Consider the following 24,609-nt stretch of genomic DNA (forward strand, 5'->3'; position numbering starts at 1 on the left):
CCGTGGACAGACAATGGAGTGCTGTACAGTGAGACATGAAGTGGGGCGGCCAGCGTCTGCATTTCACAGAGGCAGCAGGGGGGCCCCGCGAATGTTACCGGCCAGCGACACATTAATGAGGCCCTTCCCGGCTAATTAGCAGCTCCACATGACAGGAACCTGAAAAGGCCAGTCTGTCCCAGCAAGCCCCAGCAGGCCTGACCGGAGCTCTGTCCAAGGGCAGAAGGGACGCTGGAAACGCTGAAGGCTGGGCGGAGTGCGGGGAGGTGAGGCAGGGCACACGGTGGGGCAGCTCCAGGGACACCCCTGGGTGTGAGGACTGTAGGGGGCCCCCAACTTCCTAGCTCAGACCTGCCACTCAAAGTGTGCAGAGCAGCTGAACGCCTTCGCCTGGAGTCTCCCGCGGCCCCAGAGCCTGAGCGGAACAAGATTCCAGTGGCTCAGAGGCCCTGGACGGAGTGAGAGGCTCTGCCTGGCAATGACTTTGCTGCGGGAGCCTGAGTTCTTCCAAGTCCGCCTCCTCGGTGGGGAAGACACAGGCAGCTTTTAGCACAAAGCCCGATTCCCGAAATGCTAAATGCTGCCCCATCCTCAGGATCCTGTTGCCACTCATGAACTTGTCGGCGGGGCGCTACGAGGCACCTGTCACGGGTCTGCAGGGGTGAGGCGAGGGCCTGGCATTCTGGAGCTGGGCTTCAGCAATGTGAGGCACTTACGTAAGGGGCAGTGGAGAGGGTGTGGAAGTGCGCACTGCACGGCGGCAAACAGCAACACACCTCCAGGGAGAGGAGTCAACAAAAGTCTCCTTCACACACCTGCAATGCACGGGTCAGCTCTTGGTGGGCTGGTGCCAGCCTGGCCCTGGCCGGAAACAGGTGCCCGGCTCGGGCTTCCCAGGCCTCTCACCCCTCTGCCTGGCCTGGGACAGGACAAGGTCAGGGAACCTCGGGGGAACAGGGGCGTCAGCCACATTCCTCCACATTTACCTATAAGCGACTGTTTGCCCTGCAGGACATCCTAGCTCCTTGTAGAAAATGAAATTCCAGGATTTGCAAATCTCCCTGATCAAAAACGCCCCAGAGCCTGGGCCCCATGACCATGACGGTGACCGCGACTTCCTGCCTGAGGCGGGACCCTGAGAATCTGCATTTTCAGCAGGTGGGTGTCCTGGGTGGTGGTGATCAAGAGACGCTTTACATCTGAGGCACAGGGCATCCCTTTCCTGGGGTGGGGAGTGGGGTGAGAGGCCGCTCCATGGACCCAGGAGGTAAGGGGGGAGTCCTGAGGGCCCGTGTCTCGCAGCACAGCCTCTTCTCTCTGGATTTGCGAATCTTTCGAATCTCTGCCTTCTCCTGGGTTAAAAATCCCATTGTGGGGCCTTCTGAGAGCCAGGCCAGGGCTGGGGAAGGCAGCAGGCCTACTTAGGATTTCAGCAGCCTCCAAGGAAGTTCTCCTACTGCTCACACTACCTGGAAATGCTCTAAAGAAAACTGTACCCGTTACTAGCTTCACCTGACTGCATTTTGCCTGCTTGTGCAAACAGAATTTTACATGGCTGTAACCACAGAGCAAGTGGCTTCTTCTATCTTACACACCCCTATGCCGCCTTGCCCCTGGCTTCAGACAATGCCCCAGGCCCAGGGGCCCTTTGGAAGGCTAATCCCAACCCCTGGGGAACCTTAAGATGGCCTCCCCAGGCCTCTGGTCTGCAGCAATGTGAGGAAGAGGAAGTAAAACAGGTAGGGACGGAAGTGCCGGGCCTGGGACTGACCTGACAATGAATCAGGCTTTAAAGCAGGGCTGGCAAGCTCCTCTGTGAAGGGCGAGACAGCAAGGACTTCAGGCTGTGTGGGCCGTCCAAGCCCTGCACACCACGTGAGTGATGGGCCTGGCTGGCTCGAAAAAGACTATTTACCAAAACAGGCCATGGGCCAGGTTCGTGCCAGGGCCACAGTCCGCCCATCCTTTGCTTTACAGCATTTTTTAAAAAACCCATTTATTTATTTATTTGAAAGGCAGAATGACAAAGAGAGAGGAAGAGAGCTTCCATCTGCTGGTTCACTCCCCAAATGGCCACAGTGGCCAGGGCTGGGCCAAGCCAAAGTCAGGAACCAGGAGCTTCATCCGGGTCTCCCAGGTGGGTGACAGGGGCTCAAGCTCTTGGGCCATCCTCTGCTGCTTTCCTAGGCACATCAGCAGGGAGCTGGATTGGAAATGGAGCAGCCAGGACTCGAACCGGCACCCATGTGGGATGCCAACACTGAAGGCAGCAGCTTGACCTGCTGCACCGTACCGCCAGCCCCTAGAGTATTATTTTTAAATGCTCCTCAAAGCACTGCCACATCTACCACTTTAGGCCCTCATCCTATAGGCAGCTGAGACACCATCCCCATCAAACAGAAGAAAATATCAGGGTCCAGAGAGTGGCTAGCCCCACGGTTCTGAAGGAGACAGAACTCCAAGGGAGGCCAGGCATCTCCATCCCACCCCTGAATGCCCGACACCGATCCTTCCCCTCCTGGCCCCCACACACAGCAGGGAGGAGGGCCTCGCCGTGCCCACTCCAGGAAGCACTGAGGAGCCATCCTGCTGGGTACATGCTGCTTCCCTCCCTTCCCTGTGCAGGCACAGCCAGGCTGAGTCAGCAGGAGACCCAGCCCTGCCCTGGGGACCAGGAGGAGCTGTCCTTTGGGCTCCAGCCCTGCCCAGGCTGGTGAAGGCAGCAGCTGGCTGAGATGGTGGGGCACCACGTCACCAGAGGAACTGACCCTCCACAGTCTGCACAGCCCAGACCAAATGTCATGCAGCGCCCGAGTGGCATGTGGGCGAGCGCTCCTTGGAGGAGGAGGCAGTGTGTGCGTGGGGAGGTGGAGGGGGCGATGTTCCCAAGGCAGACACCCTCAAGTTGCCTTCTTCCGCAGAGCTAACACAAGCTGGCGAGTGGGTGCTCCCTGCCTGTACCCTGGGTGGGTTCTGTCTCACAAGGGAGACCGTAGAGTATTTAAGAGCCCTAAACCAGCAGGTGCCGTGGCTCACTAGGCAAATCCTCCACCTGCGGCGCCAGCATTCCGGGTTCTACTCCCGGTTGGGGCGCTGGTTCTGTCCCGGTTGCTTCTCTTCCAGTCCAGCTCTCTGCTGTGGCCCGGGAAGGCAGTGGAGGATGGCCCAAGTGCTTGGGCCCTGCACCGGCGTGGGAGACCAGGAGGAAGCACCTGGCTCCTGGCTTCGGATTGGCACAGCATGCTGGCTGTAGCAGCCATTTGGGGGGTGAACCAACGGAAGGAAGACCTTTCTCTCTCTCTCTCTCACTGTCTAACTCTGCCTGTCAAAAAAAAAAAAAAAAAAAAGCCCTAAACCTAGACTGCAGTGATAGTTGCTAAGCCTACTAAAAATCACTGAAGGACCAACATTGTGACACAGAAGGTTAAGCCACTGACTGTGATGCCAGCACCCCCTATGGGCAGTGGTTCGAGTCCCAGCTGCTCCACTTCCAATCCAGCTCCCTACTGATGAGCCTGGGAAAAGCAGCAGAAGACAGCCCAAGTGCTTGGGGCCTTGCACCCACATAGGAGACCCGGATGAAGTTCCTGGCTCCTGACCGGCCTGGCACAGCCCCAACTGTTGAGGCTATTTGGGGAGCGCACTGTGGATGGAAGCACGCTCGCTCTCTCGCTCTCTCTCTCTCTAACTCTGCCTTCTAAATAAATAAATAAATCTTTAAACAAAATAAAACTTGTAAAGAAAATGAGTTACCAGATTGGGCAACCAAATGCTACTTAAAAAAAAAAAGAGAGAAATTATTGAACTGTACACTTAAGAAAATCTTGGCCCCAGCATTTAAAGCTGTGTGACCTCAGGCAGCTTACATAACCACCCTGTCCATCTTCTCGACAGGAAATATGATAGAACCTGATTCTGCGTGAGGATCCAACAAACCAACAGCACAGGGGCTTCAGAGTGGCAGCTGCCACCTAAGAAGGGAGGGACACGTGTTTCCTCCAAAGTCTTCCCTGGGACCAGGAGACCCGCTCAGCCCCCAGGAACCCTGCCAGCAGAGCTGTACCTGTCAGGCCCTAACTCCCGCCTCGACCTTGCTGCTGCTCCCACTGTTTGCTCTGCTGGGAATGCCCTTTCCTCCCAGCTCAAAGGCTGGTTCCACTTAGAGGTCGTCTCCGCTCCTGCTGAGCTTTCCAACCTCCAATAGCGAAGGCTGAGAAAGGGCTAAATGGCACATGATGAATCCTGTTCACCGGCTGCTCTGAGATCCCCCAGCCGGGAAAGGCCCCCTCCCATCCACTCTATCTTATACCCCAACCTCGGCAGCCTGGGTGCTGAACTGAATCCAACAGCAGGGGCCGCGGCTGTAACATCCTCTGGGGATCCCTGCCCGGTGGCCAGTAAAGACAGCGTGGTGACCATAAAGGCAGGGGAGGAAGCTGTGATGGGGGGACCTTCCTGTGGTCCAGGCCAGGACCACAGAAATCACACAGAAGTGAAATCGTGTCCCCCACTGTCCTGGCTCCCGCCAGCCAAGAGTGAGTACAAATTGCAGAAAGATACGGTTTGCTGGTGGCCAGAACCCGGGGTAGGGCTACAGGGGTGTGTTCTGATGCCTGAGGGCAGCAGAGCCCCCGCCCTGCCTCAGGAGCCAGTGGCAGCTGGGGTCAGGGGCAGAGTTCCTCGGCCTCCACCGTCCCATCCCTGGCTCCTCCATCCACAGACCCCAGCCGAAGCTGTCATCCCAAGAAAGAACTTCCGGTCACAAGCAGGCAGGTAACCTGTTAGCAGTGGCTCCTGTTGATCTGTCCCGGGTCTCACCTGTTCAGAGCCAGGTGTGTGGGCAAGCAGGTGGCAGCCCCTCTCTGGCCATGTTGGGCCTGGAGCTGGGGTCAGGGTGACCCCCCGAGGCCCTCCTAAGCCCCCAGTTCTGGGGCACCACTTGTGACTGAGCGAGAATGGGGCTGGGTCGCAAGCACAGGAACTAAAGGCCTGGGAAGAGGGGCTGGGACCAGCTATGGAGGAGGCAAAGTTCGCCCACCTCGCCATAAGGGGGAGTCCCCTCGCGCCCTGCTCCTCCCCTCCCCCTCCTTTCCCACGGCCCTTTCCCCGCCACCCCGGGGCGGTGCCTCCTCCCTTCCTCGCGGCTCCTTCCCGGCGGGTCCCACGGTTCCAACGCGTCCCCGCCCGCCTGCCCGCGGTCCCCGGCACCCTCCCCAGGCCCCGGCGCGCACGTACCAAAGTCCCTGGTCGCGTTCTCCGGGGCCTCTTGGGTGAAAATCCAGGGCGGGTTGGTGGCGTAGAGGGAGGTGGCGCCGGGGCTGGCGTGCTTCTTCCCGAAGAGTTTGCTGAAGGTGCCCTGCACCGTCTGGTTCTTTTTCATGCTGGCCGCCGCAGGCCGCGCGGGCGCCGCGGGCACCTGCCCGGCTCGCCCTGCCCTGCCCGGGTGTCACCTTCGCGCGCGCCGCCCGGGGGACCCTACCGGGCCATGGCCCCGCCGTCCTCCCAGCCCGCACGCCGGGGACAGGTGCTGCGGGCGCCGCCGCTCGCCTGGAAATGCGAGCTACCTGGACAGGTAAGAGGCGGCGGCGGAGTCCCGGCCCCGCCCCGCGGCAGCCGCCCCGCCGCCCGACTCCCCGGGCCGCATTCCTTCCTGCCTCCTCCTACAACAGGCCATTGTTGGCGCGGCCCGGTGGGCTCGTAGACCTCGCCCCGGCCCGCGAGACGAGCCGCCCCGCCCCCAGGGCGCCCCTGCCCCACTCCCGCCTCCGCCCCTTCTCCCTGGGCCAGGAGGGGGCGGCGAGGTCCTAGGTCGGTGTGGGCAGTGGGGGCGCGACCCGGGGGACCACCCCGAGGACAGGGCCGGCCAAGCATCCTAGCCCCTGGCAGATGCACGGCGCAAGGAGAAGCCACCACAGAGCCCCCCGGCCGGCGGACCCCCCTGACTGCTCCAAGGAGAACCAGGCGTGAAGTTAAGGGACTGTAGTTTTAAAAATGATTCGACGCGTTGAACTCAGAGCTTGGCTCCCTCTCTGGGCAAACAGAGGTCCTTGAAGCCCGCGGTGGCTTCCTCGCCCTGCCAAGGGTGGCTGTCCCCTGGGGACAGGTGAGGACGTGGGAGGCCCGGTGCGAGGGAGGCAGAGAGCTGAGAGTCAGGTGTGTGTGTGTGTGGGGGGGGTGCTGCCATGCTTCCTGTGCAGGGGGCAGAGGCTGGGGGAGGGGTCACCAAGATGCAGATCCCCTGAGCTCCCAGGCCTCCACCCACCCAGCTAGGGCACCCAAGGTGCTTCCACACCCCCACCCCCACCTTTCACCTGGAAAAATTCCAGACCCATAGCAAACGTGAAATAGTCCAGTGCCCTCCTGTTTACCCCTCTCCTGGTTTCGCCTGGGCTGACATGTGCCGAGTGGACACTCACTTTCTCTGGTCCTCCCCACTCACACAACCAAGTTTGGGGTTTTAGTTTGGATGTTTCTGCTGCAGGCTGGAAGCTGTGAATGTCCCAGCCCTCCTGTCACCTCCCACAGTACTTAGCACAATAGTCACACTCGAGAAATTGCACTCGGATCCATTCCCACGGCCTGGTGTTCACTCTGTGTTGAAAATGGCTCAGTTGTCCCCCAAAATGTCATTTCAGTTGTTTTTCCCCCAAAGATTTACTTATTTATTCAAAAGGCATAGTGACACACAGAGAGAGAGCGCACAATTTTCCATCTGCTCGTTTACTGTCCAGATGGCTTCAATGGCCAGGACTGGGCCATGTCAACTCTGAGTCTCCCACAGGGGTGGTAGGGGCCCAGGTACCTGAGCCGCCTTCCGCCTGTTTCCCAGGTGCGTTAGCAGGGAGCTGAATAGGAAGCAGAACAGCCAGGACTCAAACCAGTGCTCCAATCTGGGATGCTGGAATCGCAGGTGGCCACTTAGCCAGCTGCACCACCACACTGGCCCCCATGTGAATTTTGTATTTGTTTTCCCAATCCAAAGTCCAAGACTCACCCCTCACCTTTGCTTAGTGTGCTGCTTTAATCTCTGTAAGTTTCCTGCTTTTGTTTGTTTTTCGTGGCACTGACATTTCTGGGATGTTCCCTTCCCTTGCTTTAGCTTCAAGGGACGAGATGAGCCCGGCCTGCAGGGCCTGTAGCTGTGAGGTCATTGTTTCCCAGGTACCAGGCAGGGAGGGACTGTGGAGTGGATGGGAGCTCCGCTTGGCTCGCCCCAGGAAGATTAGGCTTCTGTGATTCAAGGTGGCAGGCTACGCATGACTAAGTGCACACTAGTGACTGCTCTCACTACTATGCACAGCAGGAATTCAGAGGGAGGCAGGGCCACAGGGGCTGGAGGCCAGGAAGGCTTCTTGGAAGAATGGAGATGGCAGCTGGCCCGGGAGGGGGCACAAGGATGTTCAAGGAGAAGGGAGGGCACACACTGCCACACCTTCCATTCCGGTTCCTCTCACTGCCCCCAGGGAACAGGCACAAGGGCGCCCCACATGCCCCGTTCCCCCCTGGCCATCATCACATACCACTTGAGTGCCTAGACACTCGGGCTGGAGGTGGGCTTCTTTCTTAGAGGCCTCTGCAGCTGGAGGTCTCTCACCCTGGGTAGCTCCTGGGGTCTGACCCCCACCCCACCCTAGCAGAGACACCATCAAGCAGTGCCAGTCCTAGGCACCTTCTGCTGGAGAATCCATGTCCCCCAGAGCCATTGTGGACCCAGCGCTGGGCTGTGAAGGAGCCAGAGAGAGCAAAGACGTGGCTCCCGAGCTCCAGTTGCTGTGGTCTGTTTAGGGGCACAGGCAGAGAGTGTGGGGCCATGAACATTGGAGAGGTCAGTGACAGGGAGGAGACTGGAAGGAAGACAGAGGTTCAGGACAGGTGGAGGATCCAGGCAGGGCGTGCCGGCGGTAGGGCGGGAGTCGGGGTGTGGGCGTGGGGGGTGTTACAGCAAGACTGGCCAGGGTGTGTCCACCTGGAAAAATCAGAAGCAACCCCAGTGACCACCAGGAGATGACGAGTTAAATAAATGGTGGCGCGTCCATATAATGGAATAATAATGGAACTCTGAACACATCAATCAGCTGACTGTGTGCAGTTATCTCCAAGATAAACTGTTACTCAAGCGATGTGTGTAGCATGCGGCCGTTTGCGAAGGCCAGGAGGTGGGGCGGGGGATGTATGACCTCATTTGCTTGTTTTGGCGCAGACAGACTTGGGAAAGATACATAAAAACGAATCAAAGTGGTGACCAGGGGTGGGCGGGTGGGGAGACTGCCAGAAGCAGAGGGAAGGGATGGGAGGAGACCTCCCTGGATGCCTGTCCAAATGTCCACAGTATATCCACGGATTTCCTGTCGAAAATTAAAGATAGCTAGGCAGGGGGCCTGGTCTAGCAGAGCCTGGCCACTCCGTGCGGCCCATGAACCGAGGACTCCGTACGGCCCGGACCCTTATCTGAAATGCAGAGTCTTGGTTTCCAGCCCAGACCTTGGCAACCTCTCTGACCCTCCCAGTTTGTTCACCTGTGAAAGTCCAGGGTCCTGGGCCCTTCAGTGCACTGCGGATTCCCCAGCACGGGATTCTGCATTTCTACAGGAACCTAGGCGATTCAGGTATTCAGGTGAATGTTTGGGAGGCTCTGAGTATGAGCCAGTGGTGCCCGGAAGCTGGGGGGTGGGGGTGGCTGAGCTGGCCAGGGGCCCTGAGCCAGCCAGGGGGGCTGGGGACAGCTGTTTGCAAGATGGACAGGGGGGAGGAGGTGTGGCCTGATGGGACGGCCAGCTGCTTAGAATGGATTGCTCAGTTGGTTACTCAGTTGGTTAATTGAGCCCAGCAGGAGGGGAAGGGGACCTCTTGTGTGCTCATGGTGGAGACAGAGCAGATATTAGTCTGTGGGACTAACAAGAAGGGCTTGGCAACAGCCAGCTTTCGGGGGAACGTTGTGAGTCTGGCCTGGCGGTCCTTAACTGCGGACGCTCCAAGCCTTGCGGTGAGGGTTAGCAAGAGGATGGATGTGGAAGGCACAGCATGGGGCTTGGCACACAAAGGGTGCCTCCTGCCTCCCGCTGCCCCGCGCTGCTCCCTTGCTTTCAGGGTCACTTTGAGAGACCTGGGGGACGCACACATGGGGCAGAGGGCTGGAGGCTGCAGAGTCTGGGTGCTAGGGTGCAGCCTACCCTCGCACCTCTCACTTCACCCGCTCTGTGCCCAGTTTGCAGAGAAGTCTCTAGAAGGTCTGGGATCCATGGAGAGCAGTTGCTCCGGTTTCATTCTCAGCCTGACAGCTTTTGGGGCCAAGTCCCCTGGGGCAGAGTCAGGGCCTAATTCTCCATCCAGCTCAGCACCCTGCACTGCCACCGTTCAGTCTCCACTCCTCTCATCTAATCGCAACACCTCACACCTGCTCCTCAGGTAAGAAAAACAGGCAAATGACAGGCTCCCTTCCAAACAAAGGCCCCATCCTATAATTAAACCTCTGCCCTGGTGTGATTCAGGAACCCCCGAGAGCTGACTTTGCGGGTGGGGTGGGAGCCTGGAAGTCACAGTGAGGCCGGACACCCTGCAGCTAGGCCTGTGTCAAGCTTGGGGACTTGGAGCTGGCATTTGTGGCGCAGTGGGTTATGCCATCTCCTGGAACACCGGCATCCTATATGGGTGCCGTTTGAGTCCCAACTGCTCCACTTACAATCCAGCTCCCTGCTGGCTTCTGTCATGTCTTTGCTTCTCTGTTTAGCATCTCCCTGCCCAACGTGGGGAGAGGGGGTGTTGGAGTGGGGGGAGCACACAGTTCCTGGGTACCAGACCCTCCACTGGGAAGCTTTTTTTTTTTTTTTAAGATCTATTTATTTGCAAGGCAGAGTTACAGTAAGGCAGAGGCAGAGAGAGAGAGAGAGATCTTCCATCTGCTGGTTTACTTCCCAAAGGGCTACAACAACCGGAGCTGCGCCGATCTGAAGCCAGGAGCCAGGAGCTTCCTCCAGGTCTCCCACATGGGCACAGGGGCCCAAGGACTTGGGCCATCTTCTGCTGCTTTCCCAGACCACAGCAGAGAGCTGGATCGGAAGTGGAGCAGCTGAGACTCAAACCGGCACCCACATGGGATGCTGGCACTGCAGACCGGGGCTTTAACCTGCTGCGTCACAGTGCCGACCCCTCCACTGGGAACCTTAACTCACTCTCTCACTGACTCTCATAACAGCTGCCATTAACAGCCCCTGCTTTACAGATGAACAAAGTAAGGCTCGAAGAGGTGCTAACTCAGCCAAGGTCACCTGCTTGAGGAGTAGCACAGCCAAGGATCTTTCCCACAATGTCAGGATCCCATCAGCAGGGCCCATGGGTCAAAAGGGAAGCTTCCCAAACACAGCACTCCCCAGCCCGGCTGCACCTAAAATGCCTACAACCCTCGGGCACCGATGTCTAAGCCACAGCCTCTGAGCCCCTTCTCAGGGTCCACGCCATGCAGACTTCCGCTCAGCCCTTTCCACGTCTCCTCACACCCACCCCGCCCAGAGGTAAGTCAAGGTGGGAAGGATTGAAGCCTACTAGCCCTGCAGGCTTGGGAACGAGTGACCATAGGGGATGATCTACAGCTGCTGGGCTGGTGGGGCTCTGACTTGTGGTCCTGGAGAGCAAGCTGTAGAGACCAGCATGGCGATGGAGGGTCTCAGCCTGCCCTTCCACACCCACGGTCTGCTCACCTGCCTTCGCTGTGGAAAGATACACCCTCCACTCCCAAGTATTTATTTATTTGATATTACAGAGAGAGGGAGAGGGAGAGACAGAGAGAGATCTTGCATCTGCTGGTTCACTCCCCAAATGGTCGCTATGGCTGGGGCTGGGCTACACCAAAGCCAGGAGTTTCTTCTAGGTCTTCATGTGGGTTCAGGGGCCCAAGCAGTTGGGCCATCCTCTGCTTCTTTCCCAAGTCCTTGGGTCCCTGCACCCATGTGGGAGACCTGGAGGAAGCTCCTGGCTCCTGGCTTCGGATCGGTGCGGCTACAGTTGTTGTAGCCCATTGGGAAGTGAATCAGCAGATGGAAGACCTCTCTCTCTCTCTCTCTCTCTCTCTGCCTCTGCCTTACTGTAACTCTGCCTTGCAAATAAATAGATCTTAAAAAAAAAAAAAAAAGCTTCCCAGTGGAGGGTCTGGTACTCAGGAACTATGTGCTCTGCCCACCCCAACACCCCCCTCCCCATGTTGGGCAGGGAGATGCTGCAGAGAAGCAAAGACACGACAGAAGCCAGCAGAGGCTGCAAGAGAGCAGTGTCAACTCAACCTAGCTCAAGAAGGAAAATTCCACTGGGACCCAGGAGGCGGGGTGGGGCAGGTATCGACAAGGTTACCTTGAAGACAAGGTAAAAACATCCCACAATGAAATGATGTGTGTGTGTACATTTAATAAAATAGATGGTTGGGAGGGCCAGAGCTGTGGCGTAGTGGGTAAAAGCTGCTGCCTGCAGTGCTGGCATCCTATACCGGTGCTGGTTTGAGTCCCGGCTGCTCCACTTCCAATCCAGCTCTCTGCTATGGCCTGGGAAAGCAATAGAAGATGGTCCTTGGGGCCCTGCACCCTCATGGGAGACCTGGAAGAAGCTCCTGGTTCTTTGCTTTGGATCGGCTCAACTCTGGCTATTGCAGCCATCTGGGGAGGGAACCAGTGGATGTAAGACTCTCTCTCTCTCTCTCTCTCTCTCTCTCTCTCTCTCTCTCTCGGTCTCTCTCTTCCTGGGTGCTATGCTTACGATCTAACTCCCTGAGAATAGCCTGAGAAAGAAGAGGAAGATGGCCCAAGTGCTTGGGCCCCTGCCACCCATGTGGGAGGCCCAAATGAAGCTCCTGGCTCTTGGCTTCAGTCTGGTCCTGGCTGTTGTGGCCCTTTGGGGAGTGAACCAGAGTATGGAAGATCTCTCTCTCTCTCTCTCTCTCTCTCTCTGTTTCCTTCCCTCTCTCTGTCTAACTTTGCCTTTCAAATAAATATTTTTTAAAATAGAATTTACACTGTTTTTTCCTTAAAATGAGAGGTTTTTACTGATTTATTTTTTGAAAGGTGGAGATACAGAGAGAGAAAGAGAGAGACACACAGGAAGAGAGAGCTAGCTTCCATCCACTGGTTCACTCTCCAAATGGCCGCAATAGCTAGGGCTGGGCCTGGAGCCAGGAGCTTCTTCCAGGTCTCCCACGTGGGTGCAGGGGCCCAAGCACTTGAGCCATCCTCCTCTGCTTTCCCAGGAGCATTAGCAAGGAGCTGGATCAGAAGTGGAGCAGCCGGGACTTGAACAGGCGCCCATATGGAATACCATGCCACAGGTAGAGGCTTAGCCTTCTATGGCGTAGTGCCAGCCCCACAAATAAATCTTAAAAAAAAAAATGTTGTTGAGTACAAAAAGCAAAATTCAAAATTCTAGGTAGATTATGAGTGCAAATATGTTTGTGAATGGCCAGGATTGGAAGGAAGAAACACTGGGAAGATGAAGCATTGGAACGTTAGGATTATGGTTTGTTTTTTTAAGATTTGTTTTATTTTATTTGAAAGGTAGAGTTTTATATAGATAGAGGGAGAGACACACAGAGAGAGATCTTCCATCTGTTGGTTCAATTCCCAAATGGTTGCAACAACTGGAGCTGGGCCATACTGAAGTCAGGAGCCAGGAGCTTCTCTCGGGTCTTCAATACAGATTCAGGGGCCCAACTACTTTCCCAGGAGCCTTAGCAGGGACCCGGATCAGAAGTGTAGCAGCCGGCATTCAAACCGGCGCCTACATGGGATGCCAGCATGGCAGGTGGCAGCTTCCCCTGCTATGCCTCAATGCTGGCCTCCAGGATTACATTACAAAGATTCTTAATGTTCTCTGTCGGTTTATCATTTGTTTTAGCTTAAAATGCGACAAATAGGCCGGGCACCGCAGCTCACTAGGCTAATCCTCCACCTGCGGCACCAGCACACCAGGTTCTAGTCCCGGTTGGGGCACCAGATTCTGTCCTGGTTGCTCCTCTTCCAGTCCAGCTCTCTGCTGTGGCCCGGGAAGGCAGTGGAGGATGGCCCAAGTGTTTGGGTTACCCGCATGGGAAACCAGGAGGAAGCACCTGGCTCCTGGCTTCAGATCAGCACAACGTGCCAGCCTTAGCAGCCATTTGTGGGGGTGAACCAACAGAAGGAAGACCTTTCTCTCTCTCTCTCTCTCACTGTCTAAAACTCTGCCTGTCAAAAAAAAAAAAAAAGGCAACAAATAAAAAGAACATCATTTCACGAACCCTTTTTCTAAACAGCATTGGAGTGGGGGTGGGGAAGCTGGAGACAAGGACCCTCGGGCCACCCTGCCACCCTTCGGCTCTGAGGTAGGAACGGGAACCATCTTGAAGGAAGACAAACAGCGTTTCTTGGGTACAGTCACCTGGCCGGGCCAGGCCGCACGTCTGGGCTGCAGCCGGTCCTACCGTGGACGACCAGTGTCCTCAAGCAGTCACACGGCCCCGCACGCTCCTCACGTGTTCTGGAGGCCGACCCTCGGCCTGGGCCAAACAGCCCTCTGGTTTGTCTCTCTGGGGCTGGCTTGGCTTCCGCCTCCCCGAGAGAGAGCTGGAAGGAGCCACAGCTACACCCACCATTCGCTGGGCATCTCTTCAGGGTCGGTGTGGGGCCGAGCAGAGAGAGTCAAGTTCAAAACCCCACCAGGGAGGCTTCCGGGGGCAGTGACTCACACGCTGACCCATCACTTCTGCTGGGGTGGGACATGACCCCAAGAATCCTTCACCCAGGGCCAGCAGGGGACAGGGACGTGGCATAATTTCAGGCTTGCTGTGGGAAGAGGACTTGCAGGCCTCTGGGGGAGCGGGTAGGATGAAGCACTCCACAGTGGGGCTGGGCAGGAGCCCACGCCTGCACAGCAACAGGGCCGGCTCTCAACAGCAGAGCAGGGCGATAAGATCTTAACAAGCGATAAAAGTCAAGAACAAAATGAGATCTAAAACACACAGGGCCACTTATGCAAATGAAAACTACCTGCACACAAAACAACAATATCTCTTTTGCAAGAACATACACGAACCCGAAGCTACTCATTAAGCACTTTGGAACGGTTGCCTCTGGCTGGGGCGGCTGGGGCGGCTGGGGCTTGTGGTTGGCGTACGGAGATTAAGGGGAAGGAGTCACACTACAAGCCAGGAGGGCTTCCCGGCTTTGATATTGCACCGCAAAGCAAGGAGTCGGAATGGCTCAGCCCTCTGTTCTTGAGATCCCACAGAGGAGAAAAAAAAAACAAGAAAGGACCAGAGAGGTTCAGTAATTTGTCCAAATCACACACAGTGGGTAAGGGGAGGCGGAGAGAATGCACAAGCAAGCAGGCCTGTGTCACAGGAACAAGGCAGGGACCTGTCACGCAGAACCCTGTGCCTGCCCCTCCAGAGCCAAGAGAGCAGAGGGAGGAGGAGGCTGTGTGTATGGCAAGGCGTGGGGAGCTCGGGAGCGTCCGCTGCTCACCTGCGGGCCTCTCCGTCTGCCCCCGCACTGTGGGGTGTGGACGGCAGCCCTTACTTTCCAGGGACTTTGATGAGGAATGAAATGAGGCCACGCCTGCAGGGTGGCAGGGAAGTCAGTGGCGGGGTGGGGTGGGGGGGCACTTCCAGGAAGCAGGACTGAGCCAGTGCTGTCTGGGCTTTAGAAACAACAGCGTGGCTCCTAGCACCTCCCGAGCCTCCGCACCGCCCGAAGCTCCCTGGCTCTCACAGCAAAAGCCTTCAGGGTCAGTTCTGCTGTGAATCCCACCTTGCAGATGAGAAATTGAGACACAGGCGCTGTGGCACAGCAGTTTAGGCTTCCCATACAGGTGCAGGTGCGAGTCCCGGCTGCTCCACTTCCAATCCAGCTCCCTGCAAATGCACCCTCTTGAGCTTCCCACAGTGCAGGTGTCGTGGGCGGGGACACTGCTGGCAGGGCCCAGTCCTCTGGTCAGCCAGGGGCCCCTGCCTGAAGGATTCAATTCCCCCACCATCAGATTCCAAGATGAGGGACCCAACATCCCTATGTACACAGGAGGGATGAGACTTGCCTCCCAGATCGCCTTGGTTGCCCAGTCCCCTGATGCCCACCCCTTTAGCAGAGACAAAACACAACACGTGGTGAGGCACGGCCTTTGCTCTCCCAAACCCTTGCCTATCTCCTGGGCTCCCTCCCAATACTCAGGGCTGGGAGCTGGGCCGCCGTCCCCAGGGCCGGATGTGGCCACTCCACCCAGAATGCCACGTTCTGCCCTCCTCGCCTCCCAAGCAAGACCTCATCACCCCCAGGGCTCAGACGGGCGGGATCAGAGGCTATGGCAGGCAAGCTGCCACTCCTCCCCTCCCTCCTGGCTCCTCCCTCCCTTCGTGGAAATTAGGGGTCATTACCATCAAGGTGTGAGATCTGGGCCAACACTTCAACTTCCAATCAGCCCTGCAGGCCCCAAAGTCCAATCCATCCCAGCAGTCAATGCTGACACAGTACCAGGAAGTGGACGTCTAGGTCTGGACCAAGCCCAAGCCCGTGTGGCTGAGAGCAGGAAGCACCAGCTTGCTCTACTGCCCTCCCACGGGGCCTCCTCCAGCACCCTTCACACTGCCAAGGCCAGGAGAAAGCCCATGGCACTCCCACCTATGGGATTTCTGCTGCTGGCCTGGAACGTGTCTGCCACGTGTGGTGTGGAAGAGGTGAGGCCCTCAGCAGGGGCGGAGGTCTGGTTGTTGAGGGTGGGACAGAGCTACCCACTCAGCCACCCACCCATGAGCCCAATTACCCCCACCTACACCCACAGCAATAGCCAATATTTACTTCCGCTCTGCCAAGTACTGCCTGGACAACTTTGCCCAAACTGAACAGGGAAGCCTTTGAGAGAAAACAGAAGCGCGGAGATGTGAGTTCATTTGCTCAGGTTGCACACCACCAAGATGATGGAGCTGGGAGTCAAGTTCAGCCTGGACCCGTGACCCTGTCTCCAACACCACAACCATCCCCCACCCACTGTCTCTCCAATCATGGGCCAAATGCCATTCATGCCAGCCCGTGTCTTCGCACCCGCCTTCCAGCCTTCCCTCCAGCTCCTGCCCCCCCTGCTCCAAGCTGCTCATTTGGGAGAAGGAAGAACAAAGGCCGGAGGGCAGAGAACAGGGCCTGCTTCATCAATTGGTGCATAGAGAGTGAGGGGACAGACAGCAAGAAGTGAGGTTGAAATAAGCAGGGTTCAAATCAGAAGGGTTGGCCCAAGCACCATCTCTCCACCAACCAAGGCCCTATTCCTCTATCCGTCCACCCACCCACCCATCTACCCACCCATCCACCCACCCACCCATCCACCTATCCACCCACCAACCTATCCACCCATCCATCCATCCATCCACCCATCCACCCACCCATCCACCCATCCACCCATCCACCCATCCACCCATCCGTCCATCCATCCATCCGCCCATCCACCCATCCACCCATCCGTCCATCCATCCATCCACCCATCCACCCATCCACCCACCCATCCATCCATCCATCCACCCATCCACCCATCCACCCACCCATCCACCCATCCACCCACCCATCCACCCATCCGTCCATCCATCCATCCGCCCATCCACCCATCCACCCATCCACCTCTGTTATTTGGAAGGCAGATAGATTCAGGGATGAGGAATATCCAGCCCACAAAATCATTTTGTCTGGCCCTGCCAAGGCAACCACAGGCAGGACTTGAAATTCAATAAATCAGTGAAAGTCTCTCTCTCTCTCTCTCTCTTTTTTTTTTTTTTTTAAGATTTATTGATTTATTTGAAAGGCAGAGTAACAGAGAGAAAGATCTTCCATCCACTGGTTCCCTCCCCAAATGGCAGCAATGGCCGGAGTTGGGCCAATCTGAAGCCAGGAGCCAGGAGGCGGGTCTCTCACGTGGGTGCAGGGGCCCAGGGACTTGGGCCATCATCTACTGCTTTCCCAGGCCATAGCAGAGAGCTGGATTGGAAGTGAAGCAGCCAGGACACAAACTGGTACCTATATGGGATGCCAGCACTGCAGGCAGCGGCTTTACCCACTAAGCCACAGCGCCGGCCCCTCGGCCACTGATATGTACAACATGCTGGGAGCCTGGGGCGGGGGTGCAGCAGGATTTCTGGAGGTACCTGAGTAACTGGGATGCTCTCTCTACACTCACCTCTGTGCTCGGTGTGTGGGCTCCTGGGATTTGTGGGGAGTGGAGATCTGGCGGGGCGGGGGGTGATGTCTAGGTTAAAAGACCCTTCCAGGCCCGGCCCTGACCCCGTCTTCCCCTAGGAAGACAGGCAATTGTGGTGTAAAGAGCATCACAATGCCCCCAGCCCTGCACAAGTTCACCCCAGCCTGGTGCTCCCAGGACCCTCCCAGGAGTCCCCGGGAGGTCCTGGAGCCCCTGACCACCACAGGTCCCATCTCACCACCAAGGAAGGCCCTGGCCAAGGATGCTCAAGGTGAGATGATGCTGCAGGGATGCAGCCAGGTGGCCTGAGCTCACAAGGCGCCTGACTGGCAGGAGGGAGCATGGAGGCCCCAGCCAGGCCAGGGACCCTGCCAGGGACACAGGGACCCAGCCAGGAGCCCTTCTGGGAGCCCTAGGAGTTAGAGCTGCTGCCCGACTTCTTCCCCTGCTGGGGTTGGGGGTGGGGGCCGCCACTGTCTCCTGGGGAGAGGAGCGGGGCTGGAGGTCCCCACGGGGCTCTCTGGCTCCCTGGCTCCTGTGTGCTCTGAGAGCATCCTGGGCGGCTTGGGTCACATCGCCTGCCTCCTGGGCAACCTTGGGATCCGTAAAAATAGCAGCTACATTGTCCAGTGCTTAAGAAGCTCAGGCACTTTACACAGAGGAGCTCATTCAACCCTCAGAGTCAGCCTGTGACACGGAGTTTCTCCTCACTCCCACTTGTAGGTGGGCAAGCCGAGGTACCCAGTGGTCGCCCACCCAGCAATCGGCAGCTAGTGAGTGGGCCAGCTGGAAGTGGAGGCAGGAGGCAGGCTCCCAGCCCCCAGCCCCCTCCTGCCTCCCAGCTGATCCTGATCCCTGTGGAGCCCCTCTGCCCCCACCTCCGGCAAACAGGGAAGGCTGGGAGTAGTTGCCTGCTGAGGCCGGCAGAAAAGACAGCTTGCACCCCTACCCCAGCCGCTGGACAACAGGGTCTCCGTGTCCCCATCCTGCAAAGGAGGCAGCTGCAGCTCCAAGGCTCAGCCACTGTAAAGGCAGGGTCAGGCCCTGAGCGCAGCCCTCCCCACCCCAAGGCCAGCAGGGTGCGCCCCAGTTGCCTCACCCAAGTGCTCCTTGCCTTACCCCCTCCAGAGCCAGCTGCTGCCAGGTGTAGGCTGGGCCAGGCCTTGTGCCCATGGGCCCCCAGGGGTTTGAGAAGCCAGGACGCCTTCCTGGCCGACCTGTGGCAGTACCACGGGTAGGGAGGTGGGGGGGGCACCTTCTGGCCTGGCTCAGAGAGTCCACTCCTGAAGCGGCCAGGTCCTGGTGGCAGGACACACACAGGAACACACATGTGCCTCTGAAAGCCTCCCATGGGGTCTGCCTGTGGGGGGTGGGGGCAAGGAGGGGGCCTCTCTCTCCTTCTTGGGGCTCTGGCTTGAAACCCAAATGGAAACAGGATGGCAGGATCCTGATGGGAGGGGAGGCAGTGAGCCCCTCTGCCTATCCTGGACGCTTTACCGCTCCCCATGGAGTGGGAGGTGCACATGAGCGAGGCAGGCTGGGAGCTGGAAGCATTTGTCTCCAAGCCGGGGTTTCTCAACCTGACGCCGTTGACCTTGTGCTCCGCTCTGGGGGGGCTGCCCTATGCACTGTCAGATGCCCCCAGCTGCGACAACCAGCAAAAGTCCCCAGATCTGCCAAATGCCATCTGGTGGAGTGGGGTGAGCAGTAGTGGAGGGAATCCCTGGTCCAAAAGGTTGAGAACTGCTGACTGCACACACACACACACGAGCGCACACGCACGCACACTGACAGGCAGGGCAGGGGAGGGAGGAGACGGGTAAATGAAACCAGACATTAACCAGGGAAGTATGCGGCCAGGCCCCGCCCTCCCCCCCAGAGCTGGCTGGGCCTGGGAGGAGACATGCTCTCAGCCCTTTGGGGTTAGTCACCCGAGCCCGGCCTGGCCCGGACGGGAAGGGCAAGGCCAGGACTGCCCGGGTGCCTTCTTCCTCTTCGTGTTCCTCCTCCATCCCCTCCCTCCCTCTCTTCTCTTTCTCCGTCCCCCTCCCCCCACGGGATTGTACCTCTGCCCCAAGTCTGGGGCGGCCTGGCCCCTGGACGTGCTGGGGGCCCTGTGCGTTGCAACAGCAGTAGCTGCCCCGTAGGCCCAGGGCAGGTGGGCCCAAGCCAGGGCCTGTGCTGGGGCGGGGAGGGAAAGGCGTGCACGGCTCCTGGTTCCTGCGCAGCTGACCCTGGGGCTTGTCCGCGATGCTTACTCAAATGCTGCAAACCTGGCTGAGCGCTCGGACGCCTCTGGGCCTCAGATTCCTCATTTGGAACGCGGACGTCAGTGACAGCTCCAGGGGCTCTTGGGAGCTTTCGCAGAGCGGAAAGGCTGGTACCTGGCGCTCGGTGCGTGCTTGGTCCTCTTAGCCGAGTGTCCTCTTCCCTCCGGGGCTCTCTGGCCAGTCCCCCCGCCATTCTGAAAGCATCTGCCTCTGTCACCCCAGGCACTGGCCTCCTGGGCCCAAAGGGTGGCCAAGTCCGTCCCAACCATGACCTGGGCCTAGGATAAGACAAGCAATGGTACCTGGAGAGCAAAGCTAGAGAGGAGCCTGTACCTCTCTAAGAGCGGCTAATTCCTTAAAATGTGCATACTCCATTCCCTCTGGACCCTCCTGGCGGAGGACCATATCCCAAGAGGATGGCCAAGGGGCCCTGAAGAGATGAGATGGGGCAGGGCTGCAGGCAGCTTCAGGGAGGTCTTCCTGGAGAAAGTGTCAAGAGAACTACTGGGGCTGCGAAGGACAGGAGGAGATGCAGACTGGAGACTCCTACTTGTGCAGCTTGGTGATAGGGATTCTCTCGGAGAAATGCATTGTGTGATTATCACGGCAGCTAAGCTGGCCACAACTTCACCAGGGGACCACCATACTGTGTGTGTGGTCCTTGGCTGGACATTGCTACTCATTATGGGACTGGGCAGAGACCAATGGCAGCAAAGCCTGCCTTGGAAGAAAGCCCTGGACAAGTTCTGGGCCGGGCACATAGTAAAGTTAGACACCAAGGAGCCACTTTATGACTTCAGGCCCTGGGACTTCTTTTATAAGAGAGCAGGGGCTCCACTCACTCCCGGTCTGTAACGAGGGGCTCCCTCCCAGTGCCTGGAGGCTGGGCAGAGAGGAAGTGAGTTCCCCGTCAGCCTGACACACGTGTGCACGGATGTACGTTTCGTCCTTTGATCGTGTGGTCTCAGCTAGGGGGGTCCCTAGTGCAATGGGCGGCTGGTGACTGGGGGACAGAGTGGGCGTTGGAAGGAGAGTGGACAAGACCACGGAGGTCAGAGGACCATCTAGAAGCACAGTGGAATGGGGTTTGGTGCAGCAGTTAAAATGCCACTGGGGATGCCCACATTCCATACTGGGTGTCTTAGCTCCACCCCCAAGTCCAACTTCCTGCTCATGGGAAGGCAGTAGCTTATGGTCAAGTGGTTGGGTTCCCGCCACCCACGTGGGAGACCCAGACTGAGTTCTGGTTCCTGGGCCTTTGGGAAGTGAAGCAGCAGATGGGATCTCTCCCTCTCTCTCTCTCTCTCTCTCTCTCATCTCTCTCTCTCTCTCCTTCCTCTCTCTCTCTCTCTCTCTCTCTCTGCCAAGTAAAATAAATGCAAACTTCAAAATAGGAGTATAGTCACACGCTACCCCACACGCTGGTGCTTTGGTCAATGACACACTGCATACGTGACAGCAGTCCTGTTGCCTAGTGACATCTGAGTTTGTGTAAGGACATTCTACGAGCCTCGCAGAACAAAGAATCGCCTCGAGGTGCGTTTCTCTGCTGTGTCCTCATGGTTAAGTGGTGATGCGTAGCTGGGAATAGACGTCAGAACACTGACCGACTGAGGCAGCGGGGACCCCGAGAAAGTGGGTGAATCCCGACACGCGAGCGAGCAAGAGCGGTGGCTAAGGGAAGGCTGGCTTTGCTGGATTGGGGCTGCACTTGGTAACAATGAGTGATGTTCTAAAATAGAACGGGTGGCTGGCAGGTGAGCCGCCCCGGCCTGGAGCTCAGCTGAGTGGAGCCAGCGTTTCCAGAGCGCTCTCTAAATGCCTTGGTCTGGAGCAAGAGAGGGACTAGGATTTTGGAGACTGTTATGCCAAGGGTAAGAGAGAACGAAGAGTAAGACAAGCGTTGCCCCAAGGGGCTCGGGCAGAATTTCCCTCCTGAATGGGAGGAGAGCATGCCAGGCCGGGAAACAGCCTTTGTAAAGGCTGGGGGACCTGGAAGGGCGCGGTGTGGCCGGGAAGGAGGGGTCAGGCGGTGTGGCTGGAGCACGGGGCGGTGCAGGGACCTGGAAGCAGGCGAGTGGCAGCCACATCGCCCATCGCCCGAGGTCTTGAACTCCAAGGCGGGGCGGCTTTGGGCTTTATTTGCTAGACAGTAGCAAGCGAAAGGTGCTTTGAGGAAGCGAACCAAGTGGTCTGGCCATTGGTTTGGAGCGGCTTCCTCTGGAGTGGGCAGAAGCAAAGGCTGGGAAGGCAAGCTGGCGGGGAGGCAGGAAGACTTGCAGGGGGGCGGGGGATGGGCAGGCATCTGGGAGCAGCTAAGACGCAGCTTGGAACACGCGCACCCTGTGTGATGGTGCCTGGGTCTGAGTCCAGCTTTCACTTCCCATCCAGCTTCCTGCCGATGCACCCTGGGAGGCGGCAGTCATGTCTCAGGGATGTGGTTCCTACCTCCCATGCGGGAGACCCAGAGTCAGTGCACTCCCAGCTTTGGCCTGGCCAAAGCGCTGGCTATTGCAGGCACCTGGAGAGTAAACCAGTGGATAAAGTATCATTCGCTGTCTCTCTGCCTTCCAAATAAAATGAAAATATATACATTTAAAAAAACAAAATAAACAGAAGTGGACGGGCCTCAGGGGTCAGTGGCAGAAGGCCAGATGGAGCCACGTGGAAGAGGCTGACTGATAGGATGTGTGGGGGAGCGGGGTGGGGGGGCTGAGGATGACCCCTGGCTCCCAGCATCCGTGAGCCGCAGCAGACGGTCAGGTCTGCAGACCCCTGGCTCCCTGGCCAGCAGCACTGTGCTCCCGGGTGGCCCTGGCAGTGGCCCCTTCTCCTCCCTGCTGCCCCTGGCCCCAGGATCTGAAGTCCTAAACCCTCTCCTTTCCCTCCTCTCAGGACTCACAGAAACCCTCGGTACCCAGCCATGGGCCAGAGACACCATCAGGCAAACAGGTGAAGCCTGCACAGCCAGCCCTGTCCCGCAAGTGGAAGCAGGACCGTGAGCCGTCTCTGGCAGCCGCCTACGTGCCGGTGGTGTTGGATCCCCAGGGGCAGAACCGGGACAAGCTCAGGTTCAAGTTCTACACCTCCCAGTATTCCAACTCTCTGAACCCCTTCTACACCTTGCAGAAACCTACCTGCGGCTACCTGTACCGCCGGGACACTGACCACACTCGCAAACGCTTCGACGTGCCTCCTGCCAACGTGGTCTTATGGCGCGCCTAGGCTGGTGCCAGCCAGAAGCCCTCCGCACCGTACCTGCCTCCCTGAGGCCGCCGGTCCCAGAGGGAAAGGGCTGAGTGCTCCAGGAGGAGCAGCACCCACCTGGGCTGAGACAGCCACGTCATGTCCACCTGCTGAGAGTGGCGAGAGGGGGGGAGGTCTCTTAGCAGCAATTAAAGTTGGTGCTTCTTCTTTATGGGTGGCTGTGGACGGAAGCTGAGGCCAGGGGAGTGCTGTACAGCCAGGTTGTGCCCAGAAGGGCTTGAACACTTGGAAGGACGTGGTTCTCAGTCTCCCCAGCTCCCCTCCAGAGCCCAAGTCCTGAGTCCAGGCCCAGCAAGCCCTCAGATGTAAGAAAGACACACGTCGGCAGAGCACAACTCTGTTCTTTTCCGAGGTTCTCTCACCCTGGGTTGTAGTGGGGCTGGAAACTGGGGAGGAGCTAAGGGTCTCTAAGGAGCCAGGGGCCGGTGTGAGCCCACGGTGCGCATCTCTGTCCAGCTCCACAGTCAGCAGCTTCGCGTCGGACTGTTCCCTGCCCCTACCACGGAGATCAGCGAACGCCTTCGCGTTGGGGCTGCTTTTTCCCACAGAGCCAAGTGTTAAAATAGTGACCGTGAACCCTGCTGGTTTCGTTCCTAGGAGTCACATTGCAACTCTGCTTATGGTGGTGTATTCAGTGGGGGCATACTTCTTGCGCATAAGAGGTTGGGGGGCTGGTGTGGGAAGGAGGGACAGGATGCCTGGGCTGGCGTGGGAAGGAGGGACAGGATGCCTGGGGACACAGACAAGCAGCCAGTGGCGCTGCCAGGCCGCCGGGGACGGTGAGTGGGGAGGAAGGCAGAGAGGCCCAGGGCAGTGTGGGATCTGAGTGTTCGTGCAGGCTCAGCAGAGGTGCCCTTTTGTCAAATGCCTGCTGACCTTGGCTGGAGCCAGGCCCCTAGGCATCCAGGCTGGTCTCTCTGCTCATTTGTTGATGGTCAAGGGGGACGGCTGTTCGAGGAAGCTGGAGAGCCGCCCATAGCTCCCCATGTATAGAGCAGACCCTCTCTCTTCCCGAGGTGAGGCTGTGACAGCGACCAGGGCCTCTATGGTCCAACTCTGCAGAACAACCTTCAGTCAGGGGCAGGAGCGGACCTTCTTTTTTAGATTTACTTTATTTATTCGAAAGACAGAGTTACAGAGAGGGACACACACACACACACACAGGTCTTGCATCCACTGGTTCACTCCCCAAATGGCCACACAGCCAGAGCTGAGCTGATCCAAAGCCAGGAGCCAGGAGCTTCTTCTGGGTCTCCCTCGTGGGGGCAGGGGCCCAAAAACATCAGCAAGGAGCTGGATTGGAAGTGGAGCAGCCGGGACTTGAACTGGCGCTCATACGGGATGCTGGGGTCACAGCAGGTGGCTTAACCTGCTATGCCACAGTGCCAGCCCTTACACATTTTAGGCGCACTTAGTACCACTTGAGTGGGATTTTGAAAGAGAAGCAGAGATAAATGTAGGAAGTCCTAACCATTCAGTCAAATCACGCCGCAGACACCGTGGCCTGGGTCCTTGAGATGCACAAATATGAACGGGCGCCTCCTCTGCTCGCCCCTGCCTTGCAGCTGGCGACTGGTGAGGAGCAGGGTCGCCATCAGGAGTCCTCTCTCCTCTTGCAACGCCTCTTCCGGTCCCCTGGAGAATGGCGCCCCCTTGAGGCTCGCCTTGGTAGAGCAGCCTCCACTGAGTCCTTGCAAGAAGCTGGCCCAAGTCCCACCTTCTTTTGAGCAGGAAAATCGCTCCAGGCAAATTCACCGGCTCCCAGGGCCCTGCCAAGTTTCTGTGGAGAGCAGGCAGGTGAGCAGCCCTGGAGGGCTATGGGCCAGGCCCGAGGCTGCTGCCTCTCGGCACCGGCACCTGCCCCAGCCCCAGTCACTGGCAGTTTCTC

At 58.0% G+C, this 24,609-nt stretch overlaps 2 protein-coding genes across 2 annotated transcripts in view; one reads left to right on the plus strand and one right to left on the minus strand.

Moving 5' to 3' along the window:
• The window catches only part of C3H6orf132 (chromosome 3 C6orf132 homolog), a 31,904-nt gene extending 26,423 nt beyond the window's left edge, over positions 1-5,481 (minus strand). The window contains exon 1 of the mRNA XM_062186109.1: positions 5,236-5,481. Coding sequence (XP_062042093.1) covers positions 5,236-5,380 — 145 coding nt within the window. The 5' untranslated portion in view covers positions 5,381-5,481. The remainder of the gene's footprint in view (positions 1-5,235) is intronic.
• CIMIP3 (ciliary microtubule inner protein 3) lies at positions 5,397-22,767 on the plus strand. The gene is made up of 2 exons (XM_062186110.1): positions 5,397-5,572; positions 22,350-22,767. The coding sequence occupies exons 1-2, from the start codon at positions 5,486-5,488 to the stop codon at positions 22,677-22,679; spliced, it is 417 nt and encodes a 138-aa protein (XP_062042094.1). The 5' UTR covers positions 5,397-5,485; the 3' UTR covers positions 22,680-22,767.
• Positions 22,768-24,609: the final 1,842 nt, after the last annotated feature.

The sequence above is a fragment of the Lepus europaeus genome, chromosome 3 (assembly GCF_033115175.1).
Source record: "Lepus europaeus isolate LE1 chromosome 3, mLepTim1.pri, whole genome shotgun sequence".
In the NCBI taxonomy this organism is placed as follows: Eukaryota; Metazoa; Chordata; class Mammalia; order Lagomorpha; family Leporidae; genus Lepus; species Lepus europaeus.